The sequence below is a fragment of the Poecilia reticulata genome, chromosome 4 (assembly GCF_904066995.2).
Source record: "Poecilia reticulata chromosome 4, P_reticulata-male-v2, whole genome shotgun sequence".
Classification (NCBI taxonomy): domain Eukaryota; kingdom Metazoa; phylum Chordata; class Actinopteri; order Cyprinodontiformes; family Poeciliidae; genus Poecilia; species Poecilia reticulata.
Window position 1 is genome coordinate 27,395,711 of NC_088833.1, and position 17,553 is coordinate 27,413,263.

The 17,553-nt window shown below is 39.7% G+C and overlaps 1 protein-coding gene across 1 annotated transcript in view; it reads right to left on the reverse strand.

Annotated features, from left to right (window-relative positions):
* Positions 1-16,634, reverse strand: part of gabrg3 (gamma-aminobutyric acid type A receptor subunit gamma3) — a 54,358-nt gene extending 37,724 nt beyond the window's left edge. Inside the window, exons 1-2 of the mRNA XM_081606614.1 lie at positions 13,307-16,634; positions 12,977-13,122 (exon numbers count right to left, since the gene is read on the reverse strand). Coding sequence (XP_081462740.1) covers positions 12,977-13,122; positions 13,307-13,359 — 199 coding nt within the window. The 5' untranslated portion in view covers positions 13,360-16,634. The remainder of the gene's footprint in view (positions 1-12,976; positions 13,123-13,306) is intronic.
* Between the last annotated feature and the right edge of the window lie 919 nt (positions 16,635-17,553).

Genomic DNA, 17,553 nt, shown 5'->3' on the forward strand with positions numbered 1-17,553 from the left:
GAGTGTGATCGCACTGCGCCTTTCCCCTCCTTGATCTTTCTGATTCCTGCCCATTGTGGATTGCCAGTGCCCACACCGCAAGTTTGGGGTGCTTGGAGGGAGTTCCTCCTCCTCCTTGATAGTGCGGTTAGATATAGGGTATGAGCCTCCATGACATAGAGGTTGCTTCCCCCGTACTTCACTGCCAACCTTGGGCACATGGCTACTCTGCTGGGGTGCCTGGTGTCTACAGTGGCTGCAGCCTCTAGGATTTGAGGCAACCTTCCCCTTGCTACTCTTGGGGGCTGGGTGGTAGCTATTCTTCTCATCATTGCCCTGGAAAATATAGACAACCAACAGTGGGGTATGCCTGAAGTGCCACAACAGGACACAAGAAAAAGAAAGGGTCATTTACTGAAATAGAAATAGATACAAATCTGGAGAAGTCATTCCACTTTTGTCACATGACTAAAAATGAACAGGAGCCACTTGCTTATTTCACTTGATCAATCTGGCCCCCCATTTTAACTCCAGCTTCCCTCGTCTTTGTCTTTAGGTAAGATGGACCTCATAAGCGCCCACACACTCTTGTCAAATCAGATATATGTATCCATCTGTAAAGGAAAAAAATCTCTCCCATCATTTTATATGAACTTTCTTTGTAGTCTTTCTCCACCTGCCAGTTTCTGTGACTGCGTTCACCTTCTTTCTAACAGATGGGACACCAAAGCACGCTTAAGGTGAATCGATGCAGAGAGCTGTTTAGTTGCCATCCACAACTGTTCAGCAGCTGGGGAACAAGCAGAGTAGATCAGAACCCACGCCTTTAAGCTCTAACATTAGAATCATTCTGGGATCTTTTACGATAATTCACGTTTCTACACCATGACTGAGTGAGCTCGTGTTTCATGCTCAACAACAGACACTTCAAACAGACTCCTGGCAGGGAACTCACTGTGTGTAAGCTGTCAGGTAATAATGTCAGCTGCAGAAACAGGACGCGTTTTGCCCTGGAGAGCAGCCACCCAGACAAGCAATTAATTGGAGACAATCAACCCTGATAGCTGGTTCTCAACGCAGTGCATCTCCGATCCTCAGCCCATCCCCTCCTCTACTGACCTAAGCTTCCCTCCCAGACAGAAACCATTCAAATGCTGGTGCGACCCAGTGAATGGCTGTTGTTTTCACAGTCATGACGAGATTTATAAAGTTTTTCATGAAGTCATTTCAACTGCTGCTGAAGCTCCACAAAACACTCTATCATGTCCAGGCTGCCCTGCATAACAAGTCAACATAGATAAGTATTAAATGACTTAATCATAGCCGACGTCTTTTGCTCTGTTGAGGATCTTTCTCATTTACTTCCAAATTTCCGTTTACACAAAGCCACTCTTCAGATAAACTGGAACCTTTCTGTTGCGATCCAGCCGCTCATTTACACGTCAACCTCTCATCGGAGTCACACCAGCATTTTTTGCAACACCAGGTGCAGAGTGAAACTTCCTTAACACCCGTAACGGAGATGTGAAGTAGGTGAAGTACTCCACAGGTGAGATCAGTGATGGTCAGACGACACCAAAACCTCGGCACATCCACCGAGCAAACAAGAATGAAACCCTGTGTCGGTGCGCGTATCACTTTAAGGAAAACCACGTGACCGATACAGTTCCCGTGTCGTTTGGATGTGAACGACATCCAAAGGACTCATCAAATTGTATTGATGAGGGAAAAACTGTGTCGACACGTTTGTGGGTTTTGTTGGAGGGAGATACTTTGTGTTCTTTGCTTTGCGTTTTTCCTAATCAACACCTGAAAATACCGGCAGCTTCCAGGCAGCTATATTGTGCAAACGTTGCCTAAAACAAACAGCCGTTCTTGCTTTTTATTTCTTGGTACCAGTACTTTCACTGTAGCAACATCTTTTTACTAGACGCAGTTTGTCAGGAGGTAAACATTTTTGGCACTTCCACTATAAAGTTTTAAATTCAAGGCAGCCATGTTGAATTTTGAGAAGCTTCCAACTTTCCTTTTTGAAATTATGATTTCACAAGAAAATTTCTATTTCCTCCCTCCCAAAATGAAACACATGCAACTGCAACCTTCAACCGACCAGGCAGTGACAATGGATAAGAATCTTCATTTTATACTATTTCAATTCTGACACGGCATAAATTACTAGTACTGATTGTGTGGTAAATTATATTGGAGTTTGTTCCTACACCACCACTTAGCAGCAGTTCGACTAGCATCTGACAGCTAATGGTGAGGTGCAATTAACCAGGACTTAATTACAGTACCTGCTTGCTTGCTTGCGTGTGTGTTTATCTGCCTCAGTTCACTGAAACCATCTAAGAATATTGTGCTGTTCATGTTTACTTTATTTCACATTTTTAAAAGAAGATATTATGACCAAGAGATATACCAATTGGCTACTTAAGTAGCCAGTGGTCACCAGAATTGAGTGATATTTTTTTTCTGAACCAGCCCTGACCAGTGACCTTCCTGTCAGAAATTCAAAATTTCACTTATTTTATGAATGCGGTAGCAGTACCAGGCTACACTTACAACACCACTCTTGGGTGCGGATGTTGTTACTGAATAAAAAAGACCAATTTTGCTGTTTTCGGCATCAGAAATGCTTTTAACATGAGGCCACAGGAAGCACAAAAAGTTTAAGAGGTTCAGTTTAAGAAAACTGTTCTCTACTGAGATGTGTTGGTTGTTTCCAGACTTCAGGGTTGGTGACATTTTGCCCCTTTTTGAAATTTTGTTCACCTACTACCCATCCTTTACAGGTTCCCACTGGATGACAAAATTCAGATGTTGAAGAAGGTGCAAACTGACCAGGAGCTGTCTTCAGCAGATAGTGAGAATGTTGTAAAATGGCTACTTTTTAAATGGTCTGTCCTAAATCTGAAGATGTTGGAAGTCATTTTGAAATCTCAAAGTCAAGGGAAGAGTTAAAATTTTTGAGATAGTAAACATCAAGACTGCTGTCTAGCCTCATTCGTCACCCAGGTTACTAAGATAAAATGGTCAAACAATTTAAAATAACACCTCGTAGTTATTGCATTATTGTTTTAAATTGCTAAAATCTTGCTTGACTGTGTTTGATGCACTCTCTCTCTGTCTCTCTCTCTCTCTCTCACACACACACACAACAGGGTGTTCCCTTTGCAAAAAATAACCTTGAGCACCTAAAGCTGAAAGCCTTAAAAAGAGAAATTGCAATTAGCTAAAATCGCAAATTTGAAGTTTACATGAATCAAATCTCTTGGAAGAAGCTCAAGGCAATAAGCAGTGGGAAGCTAACACTCGGAGAAAGCATCCAGAGGCAAGAAAAAGGAGATCCTGGAACCAAACCTTCTGTAACATTAATGTGTCATCATGTTGGAAGCTGACAGTGACGCATTAGCTGTTCTCTCTCCAGGCTGACATCCGAAGAGTCCGGTTCTCTGACGAATGGACAGCTGTGAGCCAGGAGGAAACAAACTGCTCTGTCTGGCACGCCGCTATTTGTGATAAACATGGTCATGTGACCACACAGCTGGACGGTTTGCCGTTTCAGGGTGAAATATAATTAGAAACACCCTTGTCAGAACGGATTACCAGGTTAGCTTTACTCGGTTAGATTGAGATGGAACAAAAAAAATATCAATAGCTAAACTAATAAAGTTTTCGCTCCTATATCTCCCACCAGTTAACGTTTTCACATCTTGCGAAGACTTAAAATATCCAATTGGACTGAAAATGTGCCAGATTTAAGGAGTTAAACTGGTTATTTTTACCTCCATGCTGCATGTCCCTTTGAGGCCTAAGCTATCACGTTCAAACTCATAACCAAGGAGCTGGTGCTAAGCTACCGGTTTTACTCTGAAACAGATTTGGTGGCAAAAGAAGAAGAAACTTTTTGCTCTCATGTTTTTTCTCCATTATGTATTCTTCTTTAACCACGTTTTCACTTAAATTTTAACTTTTAATAGCCTAATCCCTCACACATTATCTTGGAGATGATCCAACTGAACATTTATTTCAGATTTACCAGAACTGACTGCCTTGGAAAATTTTGCATTTACATTTTTATATTTTGTTTGTTTTATTTTACTTTAGCCAGAGATTGTGATTTTTTTTTAGCTCAGTTTCCCCTGAAAAAAAGTTTAATTCATGTGTATTTCTGGATAAAAATCTTGAAATATCTAATTAATTTACAAACAAAAAAAAGAAGACGTTTTACTACAAGACTCAATTAACAAAAAAAAAAAAAAAAGAAATTCAGAACGCTGGGATTAAACAGATTTTTTTCCCCCAATGGTCCTAATGCTACTTTTCTCTGTGGGACGACAGCGTCATTCTTTTATTGGCGGTACTCTATTACCTTTATCCACTAAAAGAATAAAGGAGTTTTTATCATGTTTTCAATTATTTTTCCTACCTTCCTACACGACTGCATGAATGTGTCTCTGCTGCTGCCCTTTCCAGTCAACTCATTAATCACATTAGCTCACAGGAACTCCCCGTGACACGGCTTCACGACGGAGACTCGCCACCTATTCTTGGTGGCTATCGGAGCGGCGGCGCAATGACTGATGGCACCGAGACCTCAGCTTCTGCCATCCCGGTCCGGGCTCAGCAGCAAAAGGAACACCAACGGGCTCTGAAATATTCAAAAAGCAGAACAGATCGCCCACCTCAGGCGATCATCTGTTAGCCGGTAAGCAGACCCCAGAGCCGCTTCGAGACGGCTCCTTAATGACCCGAATCAAATAACTGCAACAAAGCTGCAACAAAGGGGACTTAACGTTCAGGTGGTTGTGTGTTTATCCACTTTATGTTGCATAGTTTGACCTTCATGAGATCAAAAGACAGATCTACTTAAAGTGAGACATATCTTCATCAACTTTTGATGCAGCCAGAATCTGGAAAAATCATCAAGATAAGCTGCTGGTTTGTTTCCAACATTTCAAGGAAATGTTTTTTTTTTTTTTTTTCCCCTCACCCTCATGGTTCTGAGCAATTTTGCCATGTGACAGAGAAGAAAAACCAAATCAATCAGTCATTATGATTCCACTGACAGATGCTGACAGTAACTGGCTTATTTACTAGGTAACAGTGTAAACAAAAGAGCAGCGCATTTGTTTCCATGCGGGCTCTCTGTCTCTTTTATGTCATCTGATTTTGAGTGGTGTGTCATCGCTTTTAGCAGGTCAAGTCACAGCGCTGCGCACAACGGAGACAAAGTAAAGTTGGTAAATTATAAGATGTCATTCTGATCTTCATCTCCGCACATTTCTCAGTGGAAGTCGCCACACTTACTTCCGTAGATTTCACTAACTTGAATCATGATCCCGCTAAAGCTAGAGACCGACCGAGCCACTTTTGTCACTTCCGATACACTGATCCCGATATCTGAGGTTTCGTATCGGCTGATAACCGATCGGATACAGAAAAACAGCGTTGAATTGACTGAAAACTTTTGTTTTTTAAAATCCTGACATATTTGATAACTCTGAACCATTACAGCACATTTAAATACACAAACAGCTGCAAAAGCTTGGTCAAACATGCAAGAATAACTTTAATTAGGAATATAACCCAAAATGGAAAATAAATAGTAAAGGAAACTGATGATAAAAACAACATGTCAAACAGGTAAAGAAGAAACTGCAGCAAACCTCTCAAATGGTTCAGAAAGAGCAAACAGGAACTCTAGATAAAATGTAAAAATCAATCATAGAATTCAATCATAGAAAGAGCCTAGAATTAGACTGAATAGATGTGTGCTTATGGATCAGGCCCGTTGTTACGTTAAACGATCTGTAATTGTTTTCAATATCAGGACCGATACAGATATTGATGTCGGATTGGTCAATCTGTAGTTAAAAACCCAGATGGAGATTCATTTTCACCACTCAGTTTTTTAAAACAGGCCCCTGATTTCTATGTTTTTCATTTTAAATATAAAAAATACCTGAATGAGTAATTAAACTCGAGATGAAAAGCCTGACTCAAAAATGTTTTCCAAGGAATTTTTCCGATCACCCCTTTGGGACGCCGATGGTGACCTCGGACGGCGCTCTTTCCTGCAGAGTTCTAACAATGAGCTCCAAAGATGCTTTTTTTTTCTTCTTGTTTCTACCGTCCTGCTTCACTTCAATCCTTTTTTAGCCTTCAGACTTTGTCACACATAATTTGAAAACTTTTATTTCTTCGTTCTGACTGTAGATAAGTCGAAGCAGTTGGCTGTTTTCTTGTAGTCGTCCTGATGCATGAGGGTCGACAGACGTCTGCCTCACAGGAGCGTTTAACAGCTGGAGCTTGGAAATAAATCCAGGATCTCGTTATAACGAGAGAACCTTCTCGCTATAGCAAATTGCGAAACTCGATAAAACGAGAAATGTAGGGTTATGACAGGGCGAGTTTTATATCTGGTAATAGTGAGATAGTTTCTTGTTTTAATGATGTAAAAAAAAAATGCCCCTCTGATGGATTGCAGCATAAAGAGGCTCTCCTTCTCATAGTGCTGCTTCTAGACAACATCTAAAAATCCCAAAAGGTGTTGCTGCTTTTCTGCTGCCACTTTTCTTATTTGAAAGGGAAAATATTTTGGATTTAATGAGAAATAAATCTCCTTTTTTTTATTTCATTGAACGTTTTCTCTTTTGAATAATATTCTGCTCCTGAATTTATTTCCACGTTCTTGCAGTTTCAGTACTTAAATTCTCGAGTCTTTCCTATTTTGCAAAGTACATTATTAAAGAAAATGGAGTCATGTGTCACATAATGATTCTGTCCCTGGGAAACAGCAAGTCATAGATTAGCAATTATTAGTTCCTAGGACCTCTGATCAACATTAACAGAAAAACATTTAGAAAAATGACTTCAGTTACATTTATTTGATAGTGATTTAAAAAAAAAGATTTCTATTTCTTAATCATTATACGTTTCCTTCCATAGTAAACACAATCCAATTAAAGATTAGATTTTTCCTAAATTACCCATAAAATATCAAGTTACTGCAATGAAAGATACATATATTTTATATGTTTTAGAACAATTTACCAGACGACTTGCATAAAATTTGATTTCACTTACTCTTTTAGCAACTCAAGTATTTTGCGCAAAATACAAAAGCACTGCACACGTACAAGGAAGCTCGAATACAACAACAATTACTACTTCTGCGTTCTCAGTTGTATCATCAGCGTAGAAATCCATTCGTATTCGAGCAACGCGTTCGGAACGGCCCTTGTTGTTCAAATACGAGCTTTAAAAGTCACATTCATTAACGCAGAAAGGACGAGTTCAGATGACTTTAGGCCATCTGTCATCAAAAGGCCCACGAAACAACAAATGGCTCTCTGATTTACTTATCTGCGGCCCGTGGTCGGGGGAATTAAAAAACAAAGGCTAATTGCCCGCGCTGTGTTTCTCATTAGTTCTTTGAAGTCACCCACACAAGTTAATTTTGTCCATTTTGGCCGGGCAATCAGCAATGAATACAAATCTGCGATGCACTAGAGGCTCATAAATTGTGACTGTGTTTGTGTGTGTGTGCGTGTGTGTGTGTGTAACATAGTTGCTCCCTAAAGTAGCTCAGTGAAAAGGTCATCGTTCTTTTTTTTTTTTGTTTATAAATAGTCACTACATGACTGGACAACAACACCTGAACAGTGCGGCTTAGAGCGTGTGTAAACGTTCCCTCAGGCTTAAAATACCGCGACTCGTTTTCTTTATCTGCTTCATCCATCCCACGACAAGATCCCACCGATTACTGGGGACGTGTGTGTGTGTGTGGGGCGGGGGGGTTGGATATGGGTTGGTACACACTGGAGATCCAGACCATCGCTGAATTACAAGACAAAAAAACAAACCAAAAACATGTGCATCCGCACGCATAATTTGGACTCGCTAATTAACCTAACATGTATTTGGACAGGAAGTTGAGTTACCCAGAGGAAATAATTGAATACACACTCCAGATGTGTAAAGAACACAGTGAATGTCCCTGACAAGAATCCAAGGCTGTGGACTTCAGCTGTGCAGTTAAAGCTGCACTTGGTAACTTTTATTAAAAACTATTTTTTTACATAATTATTGGAACTGTCTTAGCGAGAGAGGTAATCTATGAAAAGAGTAGAGCTCCTCTGTCTCCTCCCACTTCTAACAAAAAACATCCAATCACAGACAGGAGGAAGGTCTTATCGCTGTCAATCATGGTCGTGTATATGTGTCGCTCTTCTGCAGTACAGCTTCTCACAGTCAGCAGAGCCCGTCACGAATGTTAACGCTATCGTGAAGGAGGATAAACTGTTTTTCCGTAACTGTAAGCTGTTTCTCCACCATTAGCATATTTAGCAGCGTGTTCACGAGGTTGATTGACAGCACTAAGGCCCTCCTCTTGGCTCTAGTTGGTTGTTTTTGGCAGTTTGATAGTACATTTTTACAGTTTGTCAGAATTTTACTGAGTGAAAATGCAATAACAACATTCTTTCTCACTCTATAAAACACTGCCTGTCTGTATTGACTAACACTTAAAGGTGACTGTTGAGCTGAGCTAACATTTGCTTGTTTTACCTTAAAGGTCAAAGGTTATTTCTGTTCTGACAAATCTCAGCCCAGCACTTATGGTAAATATTGTTTCTCTCACATTTAAATTCTTGTCGTTATTTGTGACATAATAACCTTTCCTGCTCTTCCAAACATCAAACATGGAGTATCTGCACATCTAGTTTGATGTAATGCGATTTTCCACTTCGGAACAAAATCAGTACAACTCTCGGCTGTGAAACAAGTTTGACCTCCTTTTGTTTCCTTACAAAGTCACATTGACATTGAATCCTGAAGCCCAGTAAACACTCCAGTATTTAGAAACAAACTAATGTTAAGTTTTTATGTGATTTTTTTTAAGTCCATCACATCAGTGAAGGTTTTAATTAGCATAAATTACCAGAGTTAATTCAGGTTAATAAAAAAAAAAAGCTAACTCTGCTGTAACAGTTATATTTTAATATGCTGATTTAGTTGTTGAAACATACAATTAATGTATGTTCCAACATACATTAGTTGTATGTTAATGTATGTTAACATACATTAACATACATTAATTGTATGTTAATGTATGTTAACATACTATTTCGAGGTACAGCTCGACTAAAACATGCGAGCTGTACCTCTGTAGGCAGCATTCATTTTGATTTTTATTCACCAATTCACTTCAATTTCAACTTCTGTTTTTAAACTCTTTACATTTTTCTGTAAAGCTCTTTGTATTGTATTGTAAACCAAATGTTTTATACAAATACATTTTCCTTGCCTTTTGTATTTCAATGTAAAGCTGACTCTTTATATATATATATATATATATATATATATATATATATATATATATATATATATATATATATATACATTGACATAGCATCCTACTGCTCCTGTAGCCTTGTTTTTATTTTTATTCTTCACATCTATTTCAGTTTTAATTGTACTCAATGTTAGACAAAGAATATAGTTTAAAATATTTGCCACTGCTGCTTTTGGAGAATCTTTATAAGTATTTTTGGTCTAGTTTCTGCTGCATATACTGAAATAAGTAACTTTTCAGCACAATATAGGAGCTTGTTTTGAGTAGATAACTCCTTCATATTGATGAAAAATATGACATTTTTCCAATTTAACAAACAAAATCATTCTTTTTCATCAATATTAAATAAGAATCGACTCAAAACAAGCTCCTATTTCATGCTGAAAAGTGACTTGTAAGTTAGTTTTGTCTTATTTCAAATGTACAGAGAGATTTCCACCAGAAACTAAACCAAAAACTGTAAAATTTTGTGATTTTGTGTTTTTGCTGTGTTAGGAATTCATCCTTTCAGTTCTGTGTTAAATCAAGTATTTAATGTCCTACTATATTACAATGAAATTATTTATTTTAGGGATTTCATGACACAAAACTTTAAAATGATCACTTCATAAAACTGTAGCTCAGTCGTGTCTTAGGCATTCCCGTGTTTTTCTGCGTCCAGACTGCTGTAGTTTGCGCCACATTTTGACAGGAAGAGGTCAGGCGGGGCCGATTTACCGACGACTACGTTAGCGCTACGTATCACTAAATTCTTCACGCTGCTTCTTAACAGTATATTTGGAGGAATCTCTTTTTTGCAAAAGCAGATTTCAGTCGAGCTCAAAGGGTTTAAAGAGGATTTGGGCATGGATCACTGCTGCGTAGTCTGAAACAATGCATCTTTTCATTTTCTATTCAGTCTTTTGTGGTGTCAAATATGTGCTTTATCTAATTTTTCTGTAAAAAAAAAAAAAAAGACCTTCACATTATGTCTGACAAGTACATTTTCCTTTAAAACACCTTTTCAGTCCTGGGATTTTATTGACTGGTCTGATAAATGCATGTAGGTGAAAACTACAAAGGGGACCTTTGCTCAGCATCTGATGGGAGAAAAAAAACAGACAAAAAAAAACAGAACGATCTGACAAGCAAAAGAAGAAACTGACTGACTTTTAACAACCCAGGAGGTGATTGAGCAGTGAGAGAACCAGATGGAACAAATTGATGCAAGACAGTCCAGCTGGGGAAGAACCTGAACCAAGAATCTCAGGCAAAAATGACACACAAATGAACAAAGATGGAGTAAGAGGACTCAAATGACTGAACTGAGTAAAAAGCTAAAGACTTTCATTAAACCCTTCCAGACCGAACGTATCGGCAAAGACACAGCCAAATTTGCTCTCAGTTACGGTAAACTGAGAGATGCCCATCAACACACTGAGTTTACAGGCCTCACAGTCCAGCCAGGCGTTAACGTCTGTTGATTAATGCACTGCTCCATGGTTCAACGCGTATTGTGGGACTGAGATGCGGCTTCGCTTCTATTCCCACAGAATGTTTTTATGTGTTCCAACCTTTACAAACTGAAGAGAATCTATACCAATTTGTTTCTATATAAAAAGACTCTCTGACAGTAACCTTTAAAGGTAAACTATTATACTTCCTTAGCATAGGTCTTTAGGCTGCAAAACAACACTTTTTGCGCAAAATCATTTGTAAATAGTGAGATCTCAGTTTGGTCAGTTCTGCCTATTTGAGTTCCTTTCAGATTGAGCTTTAAGTCTAAACGAGCTCCTAGCGCTGACTGCAACTCTATGTCTACGTTCACACGTGAAAACAGCTGCAAACCGACGCACAGTTATACAACCATACCTCTTTGAAAAGCAAAAGTGGAGCCGCCTGCACAACCAGCAAAACTGCAGCAGGTGGTTTCCGGATGTTAAGTCAACAACAAGAGACTTGTCTATTCCAGCAGCCATTGTACAGCACATACTGTGGTAAAGCCAGCTGATCAAATATGCTGGAGCTCCGCTTTGGTTGCTAGGTAAAGGGGGGGGGATGAGCTAGGGTTGGGACTGCTAGGTAACATCGCAGGTTTTTGAAATGGCTCCTTTTCTATAGACACCAAAAACATCACATGAACTTATTGCCAAAAACGCCTGGATGTTTTTTTCTTCTTTTTTTTTTTAAATAATCTTGGTCTTGTTTCTTTGTTTAGATCTTGCTGTTTGGTTTGACCCGTTTCTTCTAATGGTGCCGGCTAGTGCATTTCCAATTCTGGAGAAAACCAGAAAGATTTTGGCTACAGGGAGGATAAGATGTCAGAAAACAAAATCCACCAACAAGGAAAAAAAAACAGAGAAAATGTCTGTCGACGCTGTTTCCTCGTCACCTTCCTGGATACTTTGGCTACACTAATGCACAATCGGCACCAAGAGATACATCAAAACTCGCTTTTACTCAAATAAAAAAAAACGGAATGTAAAATAAATTTTTGCTGTAGATGTTGAACAGACTCAGCCTGTAGAAGGTGCTGGAAGAAAATAAGTGTCTTTACAGGCAACATGAACAGACCAAGAGGTGAATACGGTAACTATAGTTACAGTATACTAGTATACTACAGCAACGTAACCTTCTTTACTCTTACCGCTTTGGTAACATCCATCTGTCTGTAAACTATTATCTGGTTGAAAAAGATACTAAATTATGTGAATGCATTTATGTAGTGAATATTCTATTGTATCTTCTTCCAAACTGCGCATCCATTTTTATTTATTATTATTATTATTATTATTAATAGTAGTATTTTTGTTCAACATGTTTTATTTATCGTCCTGGTTGAGAACAGAGATGGTTTGAGCTTCCTGCTACATTACCTCATTTACTCTAAGTTTAGGGTCCTAGTCCAAGTATAAACATTTTTGAACAAACAGCAAACAAAAACCTGAAATTCAGGTTTAAAACATATCAGAATATGACATGAATCGAATGAAACTGAACAGTAAGTTCAAGAAGTGCTCAACAGTTGCATGAATAGTTGTTCATGGCTCCTTTTTTGCATTAATTAGTGCATCGCTGTGGCATTGCATGACCTTAAGGCACCATGATTCTGTTTCTAAACAAAATACACCTGGTGCTTTAATTAGGACGTTGGAACACAGAAAAAAAAGTGCAGTCTTTGTTTTCCTCAGCCCAGTTTGGATGCTTCATGGTGTCATCACAAAGAGGGCAGCACCGGGTCCAGGATACGTCTGTTTCTCTTCCAGCTGCTCTGATTTTTCCCTCAAACACTTTAGAATCCTCTCACAGCTGCAGTTTTCCCTGCTGCTTAGTCTGCCACACTTTGTCCTTCCACTCATCTTTCTGTTGGTATAATTAGGTGCAGCTCTCACAACTTGTTCTGCAACGACCTTTTGTGAAGTCCATGCCTTCCTCAGGCATGAAATTCTTTATATTGAAAATCTTTTTTAAAAAATTATTATTATTATTTGTCTTATGTAAAATTCAAATTTTCTAATAAGTAGACATGAAATATTTCAGTAGTAGAATCCATATAATGTAAATGTTCAGTTTTGGAACGGATTTTCAGAACCATAATTAACTTTTTTTCCCCCCCACCCAATTTATTTTGATGCGCCCAAAAAAAGCGGGTCTTACCTCCAATGTCCGGCCTCAGCTTCTTGTCATACTCTTTGAGTAAATTATTGAGGATTTCCGTGGTGTCCGTTTCCTGGGATTTAGGAGCCAGCATTTGGTTCACAGTGACATCCTCGTAGTCCTCCTCATACTGCACTGCTAAAGAACTGGAGAGAGGGGAGGAAAGAAGCTCATGTTTAACCGGACGAACGGAGAGCGTGCGTTTAGAGGAACTTAGACAGAAAGTTTCAAAGCCTCCCGGCAGCGAGGATATGGAAATCCGTTTCTTTTCTCTTTTTTTTGGAAGAAAACGAAAAAGAAGAAGAAGAAGAAACAAGGTGCGCCTCTTACCAGGTGAAAAGGACCGACAGAAGTCCGACGCCAGCCAGGGAAGCGCGCGTCATGTTTCTCGGAGGGAGAACAAGTAGACAGAGACGTGTCAGCGGACGGTGCCTGTGCGCACTCCGCGGTCACCGCAGCACTGAGCGGAAACAGGAGCGGGAGGAGGGGGGCTTCATAGTTTCCAATCCAAGCCGATATGTCTCTCGGTGTGAATAATAATAATAATAAAAACCCATTCATATCCTTCCGTGGTGGCGGGTTTCCCCCCCACCAGACACAAACTCGGCAGTTTGTCACCGGTGAGGACTGCAGCGCTCCTCCACCCACAGCGGAAGGCGCTGCGCCATTTACGCAGGTGCGCACGGTAGCTGCGTTTTCTGAGAGGCGAGAATTCATCAGCTGAGAAAAAATAAAAAATAAAAAAATAGAGAACTCCTCTGAGGCGAAGTCTGCGTCACCCAGGAGTCGTTACACCTGCACGGAAATGCTTTTTTGTTGAGCTTTGTACCTCCGGTCCCCGATGTGTTTCGACACAGCCGATAAATATTACATAAGAAAACAAAAGTCTTTATCGATTCTCTTCGAATGCAAAGCCTGAAAAACTGGCCTAAATACTCTACGGGAACAAGCAGAGCGCCATTCAAAATCCTCAGCATGATGATGCCACTACCCTGCTTCATTGTTCAGCGTTTATTTGCCATATGCGCAGTACATTTCCCTTTATACAATAAAAAAGTTTACTTTTGTCTGCAGGAATGTCATTTAAAAAGTTTTTTTAAGTACAAAATGTAAAATAACCGCACAAATTCGAGTTTAGATATAAGTTTTACACAATAAATACCGCAATTAATATAAAATATCGGTAATGCGAATAAGATATAGAAAAGAAAGAAATATATATTTGATAAGGATGAGCAGTAAAATGATGACAGGAAAAATCCATCCATCCATTTTCTTCCGCTTATCCGGGGTCGGGTCGCGGGGGCAGCAGCTTCAGAAGGGAGGCCCAGACTTCCCTCTCCCCAGCCACTTCTTCCAGCTCCTCCGGGGGAACCCCAAGGCGTTCCCAGGCCAGCCGAGAGACATAGTCCCTCCAGCGTGTCCTGGGTCTTCCCCGAGGCCTCCTCCCGGTGGGACGTGCCCGGAACACCTCACCAGGGAGGCGTCCAGGAGGCATCCTGACCAGATGCCCGAGCCACCTCAACTGGCTCCTCTCGATGTGGAGAAGCAGCAGCTCTACTCTGAGTCCCTCCCGGATGACCGAGCTTCTCACCCTATCTCTAAGGGAGAGCCCAGCCACCCTGCGGAGGAAACCCATTTCGGCTGCTTGTATCAGGAAAAATCCGTAAAATATAAAACAATTTAGAATTAATGTAGATTGTTTTAAGGTTCATTTTAGAGAAACCTTTTTTTTTGCCCTTTAAGTTAAAACATTTTCTTTTACAGTGGATATTGACTCCAGCAGGATTTTTTAACAGTAAAATCAAAAATCACACTGCCATCTAACCACAAAAAGAAAAACAAATCTAGTAATTTTTAATTCTGGCAACCACAGCTGCCGCCGTTTTACCATAGAATTACCATAGTGATGATGAAGCACCTGTTTCTATATAAATTTAAAACACTGAAACCCTGAATTGAGTGAAACAGAAATGGACACGAATCAAAGTCACCTCTTTGCCGATGTACTTTGAGTATTCCTGGGTTTGCAGGTGTGTGTGAGAGATGCTACACACGTGGAGCATCTGCAGCATGAGAGGTCAGAGGGCGCTTTAGCTTTAGCATCTCAGCTGCAGAGCCAACACGTGCGTTAGCTCTGCAGCCTGAGCTGCTCTGGTCGTAGACTGTGGAGCTTCGCTGCTGCTGCTGCCTGACTTCTATCACCCTCTAGTGGCTAAAGTGAGAACTGCACAGACCTGAAATAAAAAACAAAAACATATCAACCCTCAATGTTGTGCTGCTAACATGTAACTTTTTTCTTGAGTTTCTTGAGTTTCTGAAGTCTGCACATGCGTTGTTGTTTTTTGTTTCCTATGGAAACGCAATTGTAGGGCCTCAGCGTCGCTTTGAAGGACAACTTTGAAAAGCGGTCGAGCTGGGAATGAAACCAGCAATCATTTCCACTTCCCCACTTAGCCACATGATCACCTACTCACAGCCATACATTAGCATAATGCAAAAGATAAAGCCCAACCTGACGGGCCCAGAAGGAATCAGCAAATGGATTTAATGGGCTGCACTCAGAATAAATATGAGCTTAATGAACTTATAGTTGTTTTTTTTTAAGTTTTATGTAAGATGAAATCACCCATGAGCCTAATTTGTGCTGTTACCTGCCCTGCATATTTAGCATGTGCACCTATACACTCTGCATGCTAATCCCACAGTCTGCTCAATAGAAAAGCTTGAGTGTGTGCGATGCATTCGCTCTCTTAAAGAAATGATATGCTAAAATAGTATGTGACCCCCACCCCTTAAAGAGTAGAGTTGATCATAATCGCTGCATAACTCCAACCGTTTGGACCAAATTCAAATGGGTTAAAGTACATTTTTAATGTGTTTCCTGGAAAACATCGTGCATTACAAACGTGTCCAGACCTTTCCAGATTGTGACGTTTACAGCAGCGTTAATGTGTTTCATCCAGATTTTAAGATAGAGGGGAGGGGGAAACCATTTAACAAGAAGTAGTGTTAAATGGTTTTCAAACCGAATCTAAAAAGTGTAGATTGCGTTTGTCTTTTCCCTTCTTTGATGCTCTTGAATAAAACATCAGGCAAGAGCTGTGTGCTCCTCAAATTCATGCAAAAAATGCTCAGAAGAGAGAAATTGTTTTTGAATAAAAAGCGATGGTCTGGTTCAAATTTCACAACAAGCCAAACATTGGACACGTAAAGCTATGAAAGAAGAAAGCGCTCTGTTCAGAAGAAAAAAAAAAAGGAAATTTTTGGCACATTTAAAAAGAAACTAAACAAAACAACAAAAAAAGGTGTGACATGTGGCAGAAAGCCAACACCGCACTTGGCCCTGAACATACCGTCTCCACAGTGGAACATGGTATCATGGCAACAGTATCATTCTCTGGGGATGTTGTTTCTATAACCGTGTGTGAACTTCCTTCCACTAAACTTCACCCTGAAGTTAAGTTTCTATGAAGCCTGCTGGTGGCAACAACATGATACGAAAATGCTTTTTTATCTGCAAGATGTCCTCGTTTTGATTCCAGATGTCATTAATATATTTTCTTTTGTCCATTTTCATGTTTATTTACATTTAATTCTGGTGGATTTTTTTTTTTATCTTTTCAGTTTTTGCTGTAGCTATGTAAAGAAAACCTATTTTTACACAGTTTCTTTATGTATATATATATATATATATATATATATATATATATATATATATATATATATATATATATATATATTTTTTTTTTTTTTTCCCACAATATTAGCATCATTCTCTCAAAAACATGGTAAATCAACTCAATCCTCCTATTCTAACCTTGCTTATCAACTTCCAAACTTGGGCTATTCCTTTAAAGGGACAGTATTATGTAAAATCTACTGTTTTGAGCTCACAGAGCACCCTTCCCTCGCTACTCCCCCACTCAGCTCCTTCAGACTAGCCAGCAGCAATTAGCAAACACCTGGAGGAACTGTGAAATATATGAGCTCATTATAGGAGCTACTGCTCAGGAAAATGCTGGTAAAAATGTTGTTGAAGGGTCAATAGAGGAGCCATGTTGTGATGACTTCCTGGAGGTGGAGTTTCAGAAACAGCAGGAGTTTTTAAAGAGACAGAGGCCCAAATTCAAGGCATTAAATTACAAATTGAAATTTCTTTGTTTCATATATAAAGCATTTTTTTTAACCACTGAAAGTTCTTGATTGTGCTACAAAATAACAATATTTGGCTTGAAAACAAACAATACTGGCCCTTTAAATACTCCATCACTTCTAAAGCCTGCAGCATCATCTCCACTTTTTGGTACGTCTCCCAAGATTTGATATTCACTCCCCTCTCTGTGTTTTTCCCTCTGATGCTCCAATCTGTGACTGATGTCATTTGGTGCCATCAGCGATGGCTTAATTTGACGTCAACTGCGACCCCACCGAACGGAAAACAGCAACTTAAACGGAGCTAAATCCTTGACCAGCAGATGTGAGCCAGATGTCACTGCAGCAGAGAGACCCCCTCCACCAAGATGGGTTTAGCAGTCCAACAACTGCAGACGAGGCGTCTGTGTAATCAAAGGCCG